Source organism: Ursus maritimus, unplaced genomic scaffold (assembly GCF_017311325.1).
Source record: "Ursus maritimus isolate PB19 unplaced genomic scaffold, ASM1731132v1 scaffold_6, whole genome shotgun sequence".
NCBI classification, from domain to species: domain Eukaryota; kingdom Metazoa; phylum Chordata; class Mammalia; order Carnivora; family Ursidae; genus Ursus; species Ursus maritimus.
Window position 1 is genome coordinate 70,216,359 of NW_024426774.1, and position 18,345 is coordinate 70,234,703.

General features: G+C 56.5%; 1 protein-coding gene across 2 annotated transcripts in view; it reads right to left on the minus strand.

The window, feature by feature from the left end:
* The window catches only part of TTC7A (tetratricopeptide repeat domain 7A), a 115,238-nt gene that overhangs the window by 49,780 nt on the left and 47,113 nt on the right, over nucleotides 1-18,345 (minus strand). For both annotated transcript variants that reach the window (XM_040623505.1, XM_008699839.2), the window contains 3 exons: nucleotides 10,606-10,743; nucleotides 8,936-9,019; nucleotides 5,026-5,130 (listed from right to left, as the gene is read on the minus strand). In XM_040623505.1, the coding sequence (XP_040479439.1) occupies nucleotides 5,026-5,130; nucleotides 8,936-9,019; nucleotides 10,606-10,743 (327 nt within the window). The remainder of the gene's footprint in view (nucleotides 1-5,025; nucleotides 5,131-8,935; nucleotides 9,020-10,605; nucleotides 10,744-18,345) is intronic.

Sequence of the window (18,345 nt, forward strand, 5' to 3'; positions counted from 1 at the left end):
TCGGCCTTTCCAATCTCCAGTCACTTCTCTGGTGGCCTTGAAAGCCAACAGCTGGGGGCTCTGAAGTTGGGCCTGCTGTTTCTGCAAGATTATCTCAGGTTACAGTGCTGGGCTCTCCTTGCTCATCAAAACTCCTCCAAGGTGACGGGGTTTTAAATTCTTTTCAACCATTCTCCTTTCAGTGATATACTGCTTTTTACTATCTCCTTTACCTACAACAGCCCTGTCACTTTGCCATGAACCCCAGGTAGAGACCCCCTCCCCCATGACCCTGCCATTCTAGAGTGGTTTCGTGCCTGATGGCACAGGTGTTATACAGCTGAAGGTTCTGGGGCAGAGGGAGCTTAGGGGACCTATCCAAGGCCATGTGGTGAGTGAGTGACAGGACTGGGTGTCCACCCCGGGTCTCCTGAGCCTACGTCTGGAGCTTTCTGAGCTGCCTGAGTCACAGCCGCCCTCCGTGGCTCTTCACTTTCTTCCTCTCTGACCATTTGGGAAAAGGATGCATGGAAGGCTCTAATGTTTGGACCCTCTGCTTTGGCTCTCCAGAAGTAAGGGCAGCGTTCCCATGACTTCACAAGTTCCGACGGCTCTCCAGGCTTCCTAATTTGGTCCCCACACAGACGGGCCTCTGGCTCGCACACGGTGCTCTTGCTCGGCTGCCTTCCACTCCCTGGGCTGCCTCATCCATCTTGCACTGGGCCAAAGAGGTTGTACCCCTGGCAGTTCAGCCTCTTCCTCCCTTGCCGGGACCCGGAGAAAGTCCCTCTCGGAGCCTGCCGAGCTTGTTGAAGCAGCATCTCTGGGTCTCCTCTGGCCCTTCCCCTGGGGCCCGGGACCTGTTGCTAACCGCTCCACGGCAAGGGCACTTTCCCCTCCTGAGAGGAGCTGGATGAAATTGCCTTATTTCCACAGCCAGGGGCCGAGTGTTGGGATTCTTGATTCCCTGCCTCATAAACACTCACCTCATCTTCCTGGCTCAGGCCAGCCCTGACTCGGAAACGTGAAGGTAAGGACACAAAAGCACCTCCCTTCTGCGACCCCGCTATTTTGAAGGGGCTGTTGCAGGATGGCTGCTGTTCATCAGGGACCCGCCGTGGGCTAGGCAGCGACGCTCCTCGGCTCTGCTGTTCAGAGCCCCACCTGTACAGGGTGGATGTGACTGCTTCCAGGGTACAGAGGAGGCACAGAGAGGGGGAATGACTCCCGTAAAGTCACACAGCTACTACCTGGGCGGGGAGGGATTTGAATGCTATCCTCTCTGCCTCCAAAGCCTGCGGGCGCTGTTTCCCCCACTTCATCCCGCCCCCTCAGGGAAGAGGCCGAGAGACAGCACCACAGACGTTTCCGAAGCTGAGCACGGCCTGCTTTCCCACTTCATGACTCCCCTTTCATGTGTGACACACAGCACACACGCACACCCCCATCTCCTATCCTCCCACGGGAGCCTCCACTTTTTAAATTACATACATTTTACATAATTGTGTTTGGAGAGATCCGAAAAAAATATTTACAACTCTCTTTCCTTCCTGCCCCAAATAACTGGCTGGGAACCTTGGCAAGACATCGGCCGTGCCAAGGCGTGAGGCTGCCACGCACTGCTGTCCCCGGGTCAGAGGTCGGGATGCCCTCCCCTGCCTAGGGGAGCCCAGGCTAAGCCTCGGGGCCAGTGCTCTCCCACCTGAGCCCACGCCTGCCCCGGGTGCAATCACCTTGCAGCAAACCCTGTGTCAGCCAGCCTGCGACTGAGCAGTCCCTCTGCCTGGTGCACCATGACTCGAGGGCCACCTTGCTCTCAGACCCAGGCTCAGCCTTGGGCGTCCCACGCTGGCTCTGGGCATGGGGACAGGACGTGGGGACAGCAGGTGTTCCACCTCTGGGCACACAGCCACCCAGGCCGGTTTCACCCAGCACGGCTCGTTTTTCAGATGTCCCAGTTTCAGCCTCCCTTCCTGCAACCCGGGCCAAGTTGTCCACCCCCAGATTTCTGTCCCCTGCTCATGGAGCTTGGCTGGGCAATGGCTGGGCCTACTGGGGCTGCCGTGAGCCAGAAGAGCTGCAATGGCAAAAGACAGAGGTGGCCTCAGATGCCTTTCAGGAACCGTCTCTGTCCCAAGCACCAGCACCCCTCTGCCCGTCGAGGTCAGACACATTCTTCCTCCTTGTGGCCCCGGAATAGAGTGCTGGGCCACCCTCTCCTGGCCTCCTTGGAGAACAGGCTGCCCTTAGCTACCCATGGTCTGCTCTCTGCCCAGCGCCAGCTTGGGAACCTGAGAACCGCTGAACCAGAGGCAGACTTCCCACACCCATCCCTCCCAGCCAGCTGGGGTGAGAGTCATTCTAGAAGATATGAGTAGACATCTAACCACATGCAGTGTTCTTCGCTGGGGAGAGAGGCTCAGGGCTCAGACTTGGTAAGGAAAGAAGGTCCCCGACTAGCAGGGAGGGAAGTACCATGTAAAGCAGAATTGGCTGTTGAGTGGTTACGCTCATAGGCCGGTAGGATCTACCCACTGAGCACTGGACATGAACTCTGGGCTGGGGTTTCAACAAGAGAGACAGCTTCCGCCTTCAAGAGACACTGGAGATCAGAATGTAATGTGCCAGGTGTCCCAGGCAGGTATAAATGGGGGCTTTAGGGAGGTCCAGGATTTCCAGGTTAGGGACGGCTGCCAGGAGCCACCCCCTGTCCCTCTAATGGGACCTGGCTTGAGCCTGGACCCAATTTAAACCCTGCCTCAAACCAGCCCCCAAAGCCATGCATGCTTCTCAGCTGAGGTTAAACAGCTCACCCTCTTCCCCGATTCTGATGACAAGTCTGCATGTTTAAGTTTCCTTTTGGGCTTTTCTATTTATGTTGTCATTGATGACTTTGCTCCTAACTCATCTGATTTCAATTTGGACTGATTGGATCCTAATTTTATTACCATGTAATCTGAATGCATGTAATGACTGTAATTATGCTGCTGAGGGAAACAGCTCCTCCACGGCGGGAAGGCCTAAATTTAGGCTTCCTGGCAAGGGCGGCTGCCGGCTGGGTGGACACCCACAGCCACCTCAGAGCTGGTGGCCTTGGGAAGGACAGGGGTCCTCCCCTGCCGCAGTTCGGTGAGGCGGGTACCTGGGGCTTCGTCCGGTGAAGGATGTGAGCCCCTCTGAGGAGCCCCTGGAACATGCAGGAGTGTGAGTGAGGGGTCTGCGAGCCCCCACCCCCCCACCTCCGTGTCCCCTGGCTCCCATCACAGCCCTCTGTCCCAGTGCGCAGTCTGGGTGTCTCTGCTGGTACCCGCATACCACTCCCGTCCCCACAGCTCCCCACCTGTAAGATGCAGGATGCCAACAGGCCCCCTGGAGAGACATGGGGAGCAGGGGGTTTCCCCAATAATCACGGGGTGGGGAAAGCAAACAGTGATGGAGGAACCCTCCACTGGCCTGAACCCTCCGCGGTCCAAGGCCTCCTCCTCTGTGCATCTCCTGACCGTCCAGCCTTCTACATACTTTATGTCATTTATGCCACATATGAGGAACAGACTGTTACTCTTTCCATTTTATGAATGAGGAAACCGAGGCACAGCTAGGTTGGGTTGTGTACCAAGACCACCCGGGGGGTGGGCAGGGAAACTCTAACCCACCTCATGGCGCAGCCGCTTCCTAATGCCTGGAGCCTGTGAGAGGTCATTCTGCCGACGTCCCCCTCACGAGAACCACCCTCTAGGGCCTGGGGCCCGACGCACCCCTCCCCTTATCCCTCACAGTGAATGAGGCCACGCCGGGCCATGCAGGCACTTCAGCTACAGGAATGTGAGAACCAGGAGACAGAGGGGGAGGTGCTCTTTCCCCGCTGCTCCTCACGCTAGGGAGGCAGTCTTCTCTGCAGCAAAGAGAGGACAAGGCCCCCAGGGGCGGTGGCAAGGCGGGAACCCAGGAGAGGGTTGGGGCCAGCCTCCAGTCCCTGGGAGACTTGGCAGGAAGGCTTAGAACACAGGAGTCTCCCTTCCTAGGGCTGGATGCCTAAGGGGGGAGAGTGGCAGCAGGAGGTAGACAGGCTACTAATTCTGAAGCGCCTGCTGTATGCACCTGGAGCCTGGCCTCTGGTGCCTAGAACAAGCTGGGCACCCAACCATGGTGAGAGTGGGCTGGGGGGTTGGGAAAAAAGTCAGGGGAGGACTGTGTGTGGGAGCAGCTCCCTCTGGGGAGACACTGGGCCTGGAGGGCAGATGAAGGCACTGGAGCGATTTTGCCTGGAGAGAACAGAGGTGGGTGGGGCAGACGGCCAATAGGCCGGACAGGATGCATTTGTTCTAGAATGTCCCCTGACATCAGGAGGCTGATGTGGGCTCAAGGAAGCTCCCAGTAGGAGGAGACACCTTCGCAGAGGCTCCACCCCAGGACCCCACAGGCTCAGAGGAGCCACCAAGGGAGCCTGGGGAGGGGAGGGCCCCGGGCCCAGTGCCTCTCACGGCTCCACGCTGCTGGCCTCTGTGAGGAACTCAGAGCACCGCTGCAGGAAAGCCCGGCCTGTGGGGACAGGGTGTACCTGACTGTTCAGCCGCCTTAGCAGAGCCCTTGGCAGGCAGCTGAGCACAGGGCAGGGACCCACAGGCTGGAGCCAAAAGGAACAAGGGGTTCAAAAGAAGAGGCCACCCTCTAGTCCTGCCCATGCAGAACTGCCCCCTGTAGTAACGTGAGCCTCCGTCCGAACGATGGCCGGCCCAGTGCTCCAAGTCCTCCACTACTGCACTGCTGGGCAGGTGCCCCCCCCCCCCCACATTTGGCTTTTTGGAGACCACATCTCAAGACTGAACCATAAACCTGATGCCAGCCTGAGCTGGGGGACCTACTGTTGCAGACGGAGGCTGGTTTTCTCAGAAGATTCCTCCTTCCAGGCCTGTCTGCCTCACAGCTCCCCAAGCACCCCCCACCCCTTATTCACATAGCAAGATGCGCGTGCCCCGATCTCATGCCCACGGCCACCCTTCCACAGGAGCCTCTGGGACCTGGGCCCTGCCCCCACAGCTCACTTACCCAGTGCAGGGACCCGATGCAGACCTTGGCGGCCATCAGGGGCACGGTGGGGTCCGAGGGTCGAAGCTTCATGCATTCCCGCAGCAGTGACACGGCGTAGGCCGACTGCAGAAGAAAGCGCAGATGACACCATCACTGGCAGCCCTGGTCTCGACAGACTGGGTACCTTGTGCCTACAGCGGGGGGGGGGGTGCTTTCCCAAGTCGCCAGTCCTTGCTCTGCACCCCTTTCCTCCCAAGAGGCAGGAAGAGGGCCCAGTGGGAGGAGCCCAGGTCACGTTGGCAGACAAATCCCTCCCAGGCCTCAGATTCTGCAGCTGGAGACTGGAGGCTGTGAGCCTTGCCCCGGTGATGCGCCAACAGCTAAGGTCACGACAGGTGCAAGCGCTTCTAAAGGAATTCAAATGTGAACCACAGAAATTTTAGAGGCAAAAAGGGGCTCTTTCAAACTTCTGAGTTCAACAGCCTTGGTTTATAGGTGACAAGATGAGGCCGAAGCTCCACAGAACTTGGAGGCAGGGCCGTGGTGGGGAGTTGAGGGGGCATAATGACTGGCAGAGGACAAGGAGGGAAGCTAAGCTGGCAGAGGCAGAGAGAACCTCCAGACAGGAATCTGGGGCCCCCCAAGGCTCCAGGGACTCAGCTGCAGAGATGGGGCCAGAATGGACCTACTGAGAATGGCCACGAGGGGGACGAGGGGGAGGCGGGGAGACCATCCACAGGCAGGCAGCAAGACTCCCGGTCACAATGAGAAACAGAACACCAGCTGACACTTATTCAGATCTTACTATGCACCTCGCATTGTTAGAAGTCAGAGCTCAGCAAAACACAGCCCACAGGCCAAATGCGGCCCTCTGCCTGCTCCTGTGAATAAAGTTTTATTGGAACTCAGCCACGCCCATTCATGTATGTATTGCCTACGGCTGTTTTTATGACAGAGTAGACGAGTTTCCACAGAGACTGGCCTGCAAAATCAAAACCGTCTACTATCTGACCTTGTACAGAAAGTCTGCCATCCCGTGTTTTAAGTGCTTTATAAATTTAATTTTCACAACTCTCCAACGAGGTAGGTGAGTCACGTCCCCTATTTATAGATGAGGAAACTGAAAGGCGGAGAATTTAAGTAGCTTGTTCAAGACCATAGTGCCCATACATGGCTGAGCTGGGGTTTGAACAGTCTGGCTCTACGCTCATAACCACTGCCCTATCCTGCCTCTGTGGTGACTACCTGGGCAGGAGAAGCAGCCTTGGTCTCCCTGCTACACACACACACACACACACACACACACACACACACACACGAGACACACAGCACTGAGCGCTTCTGACACTTCTCCAAGAAACTCAACAGTGACACCCCTTCCCCCCAAGTGTGCACACTCCGAACTTGTGCGACCCCCAGGTAGGCAGGGGCATGTGTGTGACCACAGTTCCCACGTACTGAGCCCTACGTGAGCCAGGCTTCCTCACCATTCGGTGGCTTTCACCCTCCCCAGCGCCTCCAGAGGTACCACCAAGGTGTGAGAGCCAGCACAGGCGGGCGTCAGATGACCTCTTCCGGCAGGCTGGGAGACCGGCCTGAGCTGCAGCGAAGGGGGCCTCTGAGGGGCCTGAAGGAGTTGCCGGACAACCCACCTCTCCTGTGAATGCCACTCCCAGCCCCCCAGCCACGGCCCCCTGGCCACACACCACAGCAAGCCTCGGGCTCCCCTTGGCCTCCCTGGGTGGCTGCTGACCTCTGCAGGGTTGAAGGTTCTCTAACTTTGAAGTGAAGGTTCTACAACCCTGACCGTCCATGTTCACCCCACAAAGACCACAAAGCGTTGCTATTTCAGGAGCCATCGGAGGACTCCACAGTCAGGGCAGGCAGCTTGGTTTTTCTTGTATTTTTTTTTGTCATGCTGGTTACCTAGCAACACAGCCAATGTGACTGCTGAGGAGACCAAGAGAAGGAGCGCCCGAATCATGTCATGGACCTCGTCTTTTCTTCCTGCAGGCTGAGGTGTCAGATGTATATACATCCTCCCAGCCATATCTTTGGCACAAGTGTGGGTACAGAACCTCGATTCCTACCTTGGGCTTTGGCAGAGGCCACCTCTGGCCTCTCTGCAGGAGGGCTGCCTGGGCCAACCAGGCAGACTGAGCTGGTGTGCAGGGTTCCCGAGGGGGTGAGAGTGCGATTCCAGAACAATCTCCTGCTGCACCAAATGCAGCCATGGGTATAACCCAATGTCTCCAGCCTGTGGGGCCTCAGGTGGGAGGAACTCACTGATCACCCCAACATCCTGCCTGTAAGCCCCTTCTCGTGCCCACCTTGCTGGTCTGTGAAGGAGCCAGGCTGGGACAGCAGCTCCCGGGATCCTGGGATGTGCTGGACTGTGTGTGGACTTCTCTGAGCCTGACTCTTCTCCGTAGGGAGGTTGAAGATCCCACATCTCCCACGCTAACACCTTCTCCCCTGACTGGGGAGTTTCCTGGAGCACTGCCAGAGATTAAAGCTAACTTCCGAGGATACTGCATTCTTCTGAGGAGGGCTCCCCAGCTTTCCTTGGCATCTCAAAGGGGTCCATGACCCACAGAAGGGTGAGGACCACTACCCTGGCCCTGGGCCTCTCCTCTTGACCCATGCCCGCTATTGCAAGATCAAAGGTTCTTTGTTTCCCAGAGGCAGGAAGAAGCTGTCACATGCCACTGTGAGCTGCCTGCCCAGGCCCCATGTGAGCTCCAGCCCCACCCGCTCTCCTCCCTCAGGCCTCACTCTATCTGTGGCCGGAACTCTACCGGAGCCTTGGCAAGAGCCTGCTGAGCACAGAGCCAGAGTAGACCCTGTCTGTGCATTTAGGATGCTCTGGTGGGTGGTCAACGTGAGGGGCTGGGGAAGAGGTCTGGGAAGACAAAGGCCCAGTGGGGGATGGGGGTGGGAGGTCCCCCACTTGATTCTCACTATACTTCCCTGACTCCTTCCCACCTATCAGGTACCTACTCTTCTTCCTCTTCCCTGCCTAACCTTTGTGGGGGAGGTGCTGGCAAGCTGAGGAGGGCCCTCCTCTGAGCGGAGCTGCAGGGCTAGAAATGGCAGGTGGCACAGATGGGCGGGGGAGGGGGCAGGAATTCCCTCAGCCCCACAAAAGGGCTCTGGGTGTTTACAGCTCTTGGAACGATTTGCAAGCTCCTGCCACCTTCTTTCCTGCATTCGTAGCATCCTCAGCTCTAACACCCTCAGCTCGCAGCTCCGGAAAGGTTTTCCTTTCATGTCACTGCTCAAAATAGAGGCTTATGTAAGTGTAATTCTCATCAGAGAAGAAACCAGGGGGTGCTAGAACAGGGCTTGGTGGGTAGACAGCAAAGGCGGCCCTGGTGACCCGGGATAAGGTCAGTCCCCTTGCTGGGCAGAGAAGCTCCCCTTGCCTCTGTCCCGGCCACACCCCCTGGCACAGTTCTCCCCCAGACTCCCTTGTGGGTGCTGCCGCCTGCTCCACCCTTCAACCTCTCCCTCCAAGGCAGGTCCTTCCACGGGAAGGTCCTCTCCTGACACCACAACAGATGGGCAGGAAGAGAGCTATGGCCCAAACGAATGCGCCCTTTCTCAGAACCCGTGTCCCACGCTTGTCGCATGCCGTTGTACTCATCAAGTCACACGTGGAAATGCTCTGACGCCCCATGCGTGCACGTGTACTAGGAGGAAAGCATCCACAGACTCACAGTTGCACACCTGGGACACCAGATTCACACAGGGGTCTGTGTGTGACCCTCTGCTGCCCCTCACTCTCCTAGAGGAAAATCCTAAGCTGGAGAACATTTCTGACTCACAGCCATGCCCTCTGGCTAGCCCTGGAGGGCACCAGAGGAGAGCAGAGGCCCCAAAGGCAGGTGTGCAACCTCCCCCACCCACCACATGCCCTGGGCCTTACCTTCCCACAAGCCACCATGGAGAGGGCCACTTGGTACCAAAGGTGAAATTCTTCAAACGCAAACTTCATGGCTCGTTCCAGGCACTGAGGAGAGGGAGCCAGTCAGCACGATTCCCCCAGGGGTCCTCCCACTCCCAGCCGATTCAAAACCCCTCAGGGCAATGACTGCCCAAATCACTTCCTGTAGGAGGCTGCAAGAGGCCCATACTCGGTTCCTGTCAGAAACTCCAAGCATAACCTGCCCCTGCCACTGGGCAGGTTATGCTGTGTGACCTCCCCTAAGTTTCCTACCCTTTCTGGACCTTGGTTCCTACCTCCATAACATGGGAATGCCTCACAGAGTGATGAGGAAAAGGGAATGAAATTGGGTCTGGGTTTTTAACATGTGAACATCCCATTAAAATAATAACAGGTACTTACTATTACTGTGCATGGTACCGCTCTGTTTTTTTACACGTCCTAACTTATTCACTCTCCCCAACAACCCTGGGAGGTGGGTTCTTCCATTATCCCCATTTCACAGAAGAGGAGGCTGAGGTGTGAATGAGTTGCCAGAGTCACAGGGCCAGGAAGTGGCAGAGTGGGCCAACTACAAAGCCACTCAAATGGAAAGGCTTTTCTCGGTTCTGTTGTTGTCTACGACCACTGAGAAAACTGACCGCCCCACTGGCCTGTCCGATCCTGGGCAACCCCAAAGCAGGGGCGGCCTGGTGAGATCCGGCAGACACTACAAGTGCTTCCACATGAGGGAGGCAGAAGCCAGCCTGTGAGGCCAGGATTCACCATGTGGCCATGGTCAGGTGGGGCGGGGGACAGAGGGAAGTTTCCGGGACCAGACAGCATGGACTTGAAGAGCTCAGAGGCTGGGGTTCACGTGCTGGCTCAGATGCACTCCCTCCACCATCTAGGGCAAGAAACAACCTCTCTGGGCCTTGCCTTCCTCACCCGTATACCAAGAAGGTATTACCTAAAAGCACGTTGCACGGTGCCGGGTGCAAACAGGGGCTCGGCAGAAGTCACCAGCTCTCCTCTCAGAAACCCTCCTAACCACATGGAAAGAGAAGCTACTGCCAGGAGGCCCACTCCTGTGCCAGGAGACAGGGGCCCCAGAGCCACCTTTGATCCCAGCTCTGATCTGAAAACTCAAAAATGCGTGTATGCCATTCGCCTCGTGGGGAACGGAGAGAGGGGCAGCGTGGTGCCCTGGTCCCCCTGCTTTCACCCCAGAGAGGCACCACCCCGAGAGCGCTGCCCCACGAGGGTCTACTCAATAGAATGGGGTTGCTCTGTCCAGCTTGGGTGGGAGGGGGTCCAGGGTTCTGACACACATCAAGCTCAGAGCTCTACCAGCAGAGACAGTCACAAAACACAGTGTCATCCATGTGGGAAGCTGAGAGATAGAAAATTCTCCCCTTCTGCTTCTCTATACAATGCCTTGTGTTCTTTCGAAAGAAAACGACATGAAAACACTAATAAAACAACCAAAACCAAAACTAAAACCACCCGTCTTGCCAGGGAAGGGCAGCTCTCCTAGTCCTGGAAATGCAACGGTCCCAAGCCCAGCCCCCCAAGGACTGAGCTGTAGCCCTTGGCGGAGGCAAGGAAAGAACAGTGGAGGAGGTCAAATGATGACTCCACCTGACTTCTGGGGAGGGGGTGGGTTGCCGTACCTCGGAGAGCATGACGTACTGGCCCCTCCTGCCCAGCGTGATGCTCAGGAGGTCATAGATGGCCGCAGCATTCCGCAGGCTCACCGCCCGGTCCTCCTCCTGCTCCGGGGCCCGGCTCAGCACCACATCCCGAGTAGCCTGCAGGGGCACGTGGTTGGGAAAGAGCGAGGACAGAAAATCAGCGGCTGCCTGCCTCCAAGGCCCAGTGACCATCGCCCGTATGCTGCTAACCCAGGCCATGATCCCAGAATCTGCCAGAGCCTTTCCCCCATCCCCACGAAGGCCCCCGTGACAGGGAGAAGACCTCCACCCATAGCCTATGTTGGGGTGAGGAAGCAGTTCTCAGGGCTCCTGGTATTCAATGTGTTAGTCTGCAAAATCTCAAACCTACGGAAAAGTTGCAAGGGTGACGGCACTGACCACATCTGCTTTGTCTCTCTCTAGTATATGACAATAAGGATAGAGTCACGTGACCCTGGACTCCTAAGTACAACCACAACAGGAATGCCGGTATTTCAGGAAACGTAAAACTGGTACCTCCAATACCAGCTCCCAGTCAGATCGCCCCATCTGCCCAGCCGTGGCCTTACTAGAAGTTATCTCATCCCAGAACCCAATCCAGGACCATGCCCACATCCCAGGGCCACGTCTCTTCAGTCTGCTCTCACCTAGAAGGGTCCCCCAGCCCTTGTCTTTCAGACCCTGGCATTTCCAAGGACATAGGCGAGCGGTTTTGTGGAATAGCTCCTTGTGAGCTTGTAACTGTCCACTCACAAAGAGCTTCAGGTCATATCTGGAAGTGTCTGGATCAGGAGGGTGGCTCTGCTGCTTGACTCGCAGGAGGGGAGCTTGGGCTGTGGCCCCTTGGTGCCACCAGTCCTTCTGATAAGGACCTCCTAGCCCCATACCGCCTTCCCATCACCCCTGTGTTCAACCCAGACCTGATCCTTGACTTCTTCTGACCACAAAACTCTCCTCTGAGTTCCCTAAGAAACCTCTCCCACACACACGGCCTCTGTGCTCGGCGTCCAGCACTCAGGAGTTCAGTAGCTCAGAGCTGCCAGGTAGCTGCTGGGCAGGGGGCGCGGGGGGGATAGGGGGGTAATGGAAAACAGACTTTAGGACTAGGAGACTGTACAATCCAAAGCGGGGAGCTCTGTATCACCAAGCCTGAAATCTCCCCACTGGGGATCTGGGACCCTCTTCTTCTGTGGCCTACAGTCCCACCCTCTCTTGTAAACCCACACTCTGGGGACAACACTCAGGTATGGGAGTAATTCAGCATGAATCATGGGGTCCCTGAGCTGAGCAGCAACAGGGCAGGGACGAGGCTGGGAATGCTCTATGACCGCCCCCCCTCCCCGACACACACCCTCGAGGGCTGTATCTGAGCTGAAGCAAAGCTCGGTCCCGGCCAGATGCTCCTGCTGGCTGCTCCTAGTACCCCTCTCCCTCTGTAGTAGAGGCTGAACCCCTTTCGTGTGTCGGGACTCACCCTCTTCTACTTCCCCACACAGGACCTCAGAACCAAAGATGCTGGGATAAAAGGGAGCTTGCTGGCCCTTAAAACCAATTTCCCGGTGTCGGATCCAGATCATCCTTCCTGTCCACAGATGCTCTTCAAAACCTCCCTCTGGGCAGGATTACGAACCCCTCCTCCAGGTCAGGGGCTAAGGCCCCCAAGGGTGAGGGACTACAGAGGCAGAAGCAGCCCAATGGCCTTCAGACTGCAGGCTCTGAATGTGTCCTGTTGTGCAGGCCTGAAGTGCATTCCCAGAGGCTTCTGGGAGCCAAAACGCCTCTAAGACCCAAGGAAGTGACTCACCCATGGGGGCACTTCAGGAAGGCAGGCCAGCGGCCAGGGGCCCTGATGGTTGCCCCTCCAGCCACAGCAGGCAAGGGCTGTCGCCACCCCATGTACGTGGACCAGCCCCAGGAGAAGGTGCAGGGATGCCAGGAGATCCCCAGGAAAGACGAGTGCTGGTACCAGCCTGAGAAACAAGAGCTGGTCAGGAACTCCAAAGGGTTAAGAGGAGAGGAGCAGAGAGGGAAAAGTGCCAGAGAAATCCCCCTCCTTCCCAGTGAAATCCACCCACACAGGCACCATCAGGAAGAGAGAAGAAATTCTGAGAGGCTTGGCAGGAGCTATCTGACTAAGCAGAGTAGGAACACAAAACTGGCCATGAACCTCCCCACTCCTCCACTTCCAGCCCTCCCCTCCAGAACTCCCCGGCTCTGGCCCCTGAGGGTGGGGCCCCGGGAGGTGGCCTGCCAGGCAGCCAGGACAAGAGGGGAGGCACTGAGAGGACACGAGGAACAGTCCCTGCCCTCAGGGAGGGGAATAGGGAGCCCAGAAGCAGCAGCAGTACTTGTGCTCAGTGCAATTCGACCCAGAAACCTGGTGGGAGATGGGGCTCCTGGGTGGCTCAGCCATTAAGAGTCTGCCTTCGGCTCAGGTAGCGATCCCAGGGTCCTGGAATCGAGCCCCACATCAGGCTCCCTGCTCAGCGGGATGCCTGCTTCTCCCTCTCATACTCCCCTTGCTTGTGTTCCCTCTCTCGCTGTGTCTATCTCTGTCAAATAAATAAAATCTTAAAAAAAGAAAGAAAGAAAGAAAGAAAGAAAGAAAGAAAGAAAGAAAGAAAAGAAAGGAAGGAAGGAAGGAAGAAAAAGAAACAAACAAACCTGGTAGGAGAGAGGGGTTCATGATGAAAGGGGGCAGCACGGGGAGTCTGAAGCAGGGTGGTGGGGGCGCTTTTCTGGGGAGTATGGAGAGAAGCCTGGCTGGGCACATGCAGGATCTGGGAAACTATCCGTTCTGGGGATGGTGAGCAGCGAGCTGTGACTGCGGGCCTCAGCTCTGGTTGGCCTGTCCCTAGAGGGTAACCCCTGCAGACCCCAGCTCCCAGCCCATTCCAGACTGCCCCAGCACAAAGTCAAGCCTCCTTCTCTGTGCCTGACACGAGGCCTGGCCCACCGGGCCAGCTTCTCCCCAACCAGCCCCCGGTCCTCCCCCTGCCCCACAGAACTCCCCGCAGCTCCCTCTCTGCACCATGGATTGTCTGTCCTCTGTCAACCTGGATGCCTCCTGGCTCCTCACAGCTCAACTCAGGTACCTGTCAACCTGACCTATCCCACCAGGCAAGGCCATCCCCCTCTTGTCCTCTCCCAGCATGGGGCACACACCCCAGCCCCTGTACGCCCAACAGTTCCCTGGTTCTTGGGGCAGGGACATGTCTCGCTGTCTCCCGCACCTTCCTTGGTCCATGTTTGTACAATGAGTGACGTTAAGCAAGATTTCTGGGCTTGGTGTGTAAACTTTCTCCTCTTGCCCTCGACCTTGACCTTTAAAACAAGAGTATCTCTGACTGTGTTCCTGGGGGGTGGAAGGGGTGGATTTTTAGCACTGGGCTGGGCCTTCCCAGTAGGCAGACAGCAGGGAAGAGGTCTCCTCAGGGGGCCTCCGGAACTGGCCCTTGTGTCAAGAGGGAAGCAACTTTCCACAAAGGAAAACCCAAAGCAGAAGTGTGCCCTGGTTGTTATGGCACTAGGGCAGGGCTGCGGTAAAACGCCGTGGTGGTGCTTGCTGGGTGGGGGAAACGGGGCAAAAGGAAGGAAGCTGTGGGGGCTAGTGACAGGGCAGGAATTCGTGTGCAGCATGGAGGGCGGGGCCTCAGACACTCTGGGGGCTTCCAGTCACTGCCCATGCACCCCAGATGTCCTGTTCCCTCCTTCCCTGGGCTCACCGCCCTCCGGCCAGCACTGCTCCCAAATTCACCAGCAGCCTGCTTTGAACTAGTCCCAGTCGCTCTTTCCTCCACCATTCAAATGGCCTCGCTGGGAAATCCTTCAGATCAAATGCAGAGAGGTATGAATGTGCCTATGACCTATAAAGCAATACGCAGACACTGCATATTCTTCTCACCATCATCCTTACTCCTCTGGGAGGAATAAAGAATAGTTTCTCCTCGTTCCTCCCTGCACAACCTCCAGGCCCCCACCTCTGGGGATCCCTCGCCCTTATTTGGTCCACACATTTTGTCCCAGGCAGGGCTCCTGAGCTGTCCCTGTACCTAACCCGGGCCCTCCGGCTGTCCCCCCAAAGGCAGCCTCCTCCAAACTGAGGCCATTCACCCCAGGCCCTCTGCACACCAAAAGAGGAAAAGCCAAAAAAAGCATGCACCTGCCACCCTCCTCCTCCAACAGCTCATCACTGCCAGCACGACCCACATCTGGTCTTTGGAGAAGGATCCACGAAGCAAATCTAGGGCCTTACGGGAGGGCCGGTGGGGGAACGGCCAAGGCAGGCGACGCTCCTCCAACAGCCATCCCTTCCGTGTGCCATGCAACAGCTTTCAGGGTCACATCCGTCACATCTCATCCGGCCTCACAGTAACCCCACGGAGGTGCAGGAGGAAACCACTATGCCCTCTTTGCAGAAGGGAAACTGAGTCCCAGAAGGTGAACTAACTGGGCAAGGTCCCTGGGAGGTAAGGCTGCACCTCCAAAGGCCAGGGCAGGACGGCTTCTGCTGCCTCATGGGCCTCCCCTGCCCTGCTGGTCCGGCTCCTCTGCTGACTGCAGGGCCTCAGACGGCATTGACCTTTGTTTCCACCCAGCTCCGTTTCTCCTTTCTAATCCTCGACACAAACAGGTGGGAGAAGGAAAGGGAACTAACTTGTGGAGTACTTTGTAAGTGGCATCTCACAATGACCTCATGTACTATTGTCCTATTGCACAGATGAGAAGACTGAGGCCCAGGGAAGCTCCCCAAGGCATACAGATAGATGGAACCCAGATTAGAACCTAGACATTCTGGCTTCACCCCCAGAAGCCTCTGAAGAAGTGTCCAGTAGCCTCGTCCATGCCATCAGAGACCCCGGGATGGCTCTGCTTATGGAGGAACCAAAGCAAAACTCCAGGCGGGGTTTTCCCAATCAGGGAAAAAGCCCCTTGGGCAATGTGTCCAGGGCCCTGCTCTGCCCTGTTCTCAGACACAGCTGCTCCACCTTGGCCAAGGACCCAGTGTCAGGGCCTGCTGCTGGCACCCCACAAAAGCACCCCAGAAAGGAGTCCCCCAGCAGTGTCTGTGACTGGCACCTGCCCCTCCCCGGAGGGCACCGTCATGTCCTGCTCATGCTGTCGTCCCCCACCAGCAGATGTAATTACCATGGCTCTCAAGCTGCCAGTCCACAGAGCCAAGAAATAACATGCTCTGTGACGTGTCCCATCCCCCCAGAGACCTGGGCCAGCCCCACGCCAGCCCCCACTCTCCTGCCGCGTCAGGCTTCTGCGGCAGAAATCACAGCTCTTCCTGCCAGCGAGGGCGAGAGGCTCTCCCACCTCTACTGAACCGCCTGTTCCAAGCTGGCAGCGCCACCAGACCCTTCGCCGTAGCGGCCTGCAGCAGAGCAAACCAGGGGCCAAAAGCTGGGACAGTCTGTGCTCATCTGCCAAGCCCCAAATGGAATCAAGCCCAAGAACACTTTTTTTTTTTCTTAAACTGAATGGTATCCTCAAACCAATTTTTCTCCCAACCTGATCTGAGCCTACCTGTTTTCTAAAATGACTGAATCGGAAGCAAGCATTTATTAGGACAAAACAAACCCACGTTGAACATCTATAACGTACCAGGGAACTGTGGGTTCGTTTTCTGGCTTTTTCTGTGCCAGAAAGGCCTTATTAGCTTCATTTTACAGTTGAGAAAACTAAGAATCAGGGAGGGAAGAACCTTGCCCAGGCCACACAGACTGTGAAAGGCAAATTCAAGACTCAAATGGCTGGGTCTGATGCGGGACAGGGCAGTTAGTTCACCTGCAGGCTCCAGTCCCCAGGGGCTACCCGTCCAGCCCACTTTCACTCAAGACCAGGCCTTTAGGACCTTTTAGTTCCCGAGCACCTGATACCAGCAGCAATTTCTCCACCAGCTGAATGAAACAGGGACCCACGGATTCAGTCTGCCTCCGCATGTATTTTTATGCCTAGATGAGTATTTTAGAAACGATCAAGACTTCTGTACTTCCTGGTTCTCCAACTCTTTGAGAAAATCAGACTAGTTCTGATACAGCGTTCTTTTAAAAACTAGAATATACACTTGGGGTTCAGCAGACTGACGGGATTCCTTCTGACGTGAGGACCAGGATTTCCTCCAGGTCCCTGGGTCCATCTCCAGCAGGTCCATCAGGGACGGGGGCAACGATGGAACCCATCACAGTATCTCCCGGCCAAGTATGGCCTGGCACGTGGCAGCTGCTCAAACAAGGCTGGATGGACAAATGGATGGAAGGAGGGATGAGCAAATGGGTGGGTGGGTGGATGGGTGGATTTTAAAATGTCCTTTTGGCCCCGAAGACTCAAAACTAGGTCCAAAACACAAATCGTCTTCAACCAGTTCTCACTCGCGTACCTCGCATTTCTGTGATAGCATCTGTAAGGTTTCTATCTACCTCTTGAAACACAAGGGTGTGGGGGGGTCCTTATTCATTCTGATCCTGCTCGGTTAGTCTGTAACAAAAACCATATCCAAGGTAACAGCCCCACACTCAAGACTGCTTGCAGGCTACTCCTCTGAGTTCCAAACCACAAAATAGGGGCTGACACGCTCAAGAAACCTGCACATGCCCTTTCCCAGAGCAGCTGCTCTGGTGATCCTGGAGGTGGAAAGCGTTGATGATTACGTCTCCCGGGCTGACTGTGCTGGAGTAGCTTTTACCACAGCACACTGAATTCTGCAGGTATTAGGAAAAGCTAAGGACCAGCCAAGACAGCCAGCTGCTGTTCTAGAAGCTTCTCCCTATCAACTGCGGCCAAACCCAGGCAGCATCAAAGGGAGATGATGAAAAACCTGCAAGTACCTGGAGGCCAGACTGAGCCTCAGGGTTCAGCTAAAGGATCAGAGCTTGGGAGGCGGGCACAGTGATGTCCACACCTGACCAAGAATGGGACCCGCAGGGAAGGGAGGTGTGAAACAAGAGCAAGAGAGAAGTCAGAGGCTGTCTGGTCACTCTGAGAAACAGCTCTAAGCCACCGAGGCCAGATCCAGATCCCAGCAGGAAAGCTCTGTAGGCGAGACGCCAAAGCTCTTCCCCAATTCCTAAAGTTTCTAAACGTGTGACAGGCTGGGTGTGAGCAAGAGGAAACAAACGAGCAGGCCCCGGAGGATGGCCTCCTCCCAGCCCAGTGCACAACTTCCTCTGCTTTGCATGCTACAGGGAATTCCCAGGACACTGCCTGGCAAGCCAGCCCGCACCCTGAGTCTCTGGGGCAGGCCAGCAAGTCACACGGCCTCCCGCACAACGGCAGAAGCTGCTAGGAGGGAAATCACATATTTAGGAAAATTCACCTTGGCTCCAAATGCGGGCCACCTTTTAGTAAAAGGCCATTCTTCACTCTGAGATATGGGGCAGCTTGAGGGTTTGGGGTGAGAGTAGGGGGGATAACCTAATGGAAGAGTACCTGAACTCTGGTCCTGGGCACCCAGGTCAGGCAGAGGCCACAGAAAATGGCTGGGGGAGATAGGATCCAGCCTCAGCCCCCCTGCTGTCTCATGCCGGCAGCCATGTCCTTGTTGACAAAGCCCTCCCTGAGCCTCGTTTCATTTGATCCTGAAAATGACCCGCTTAGCCCTTTTGCAGATGAGGAAGCCGAGAACCAGAGCCACTCGGAAGTCACAGAACGGACTGCAGTCCAGGGCTTGGGCTCCGTTGCCTGTGCTCTGAAAGCTATCCAGGGAGACTGACG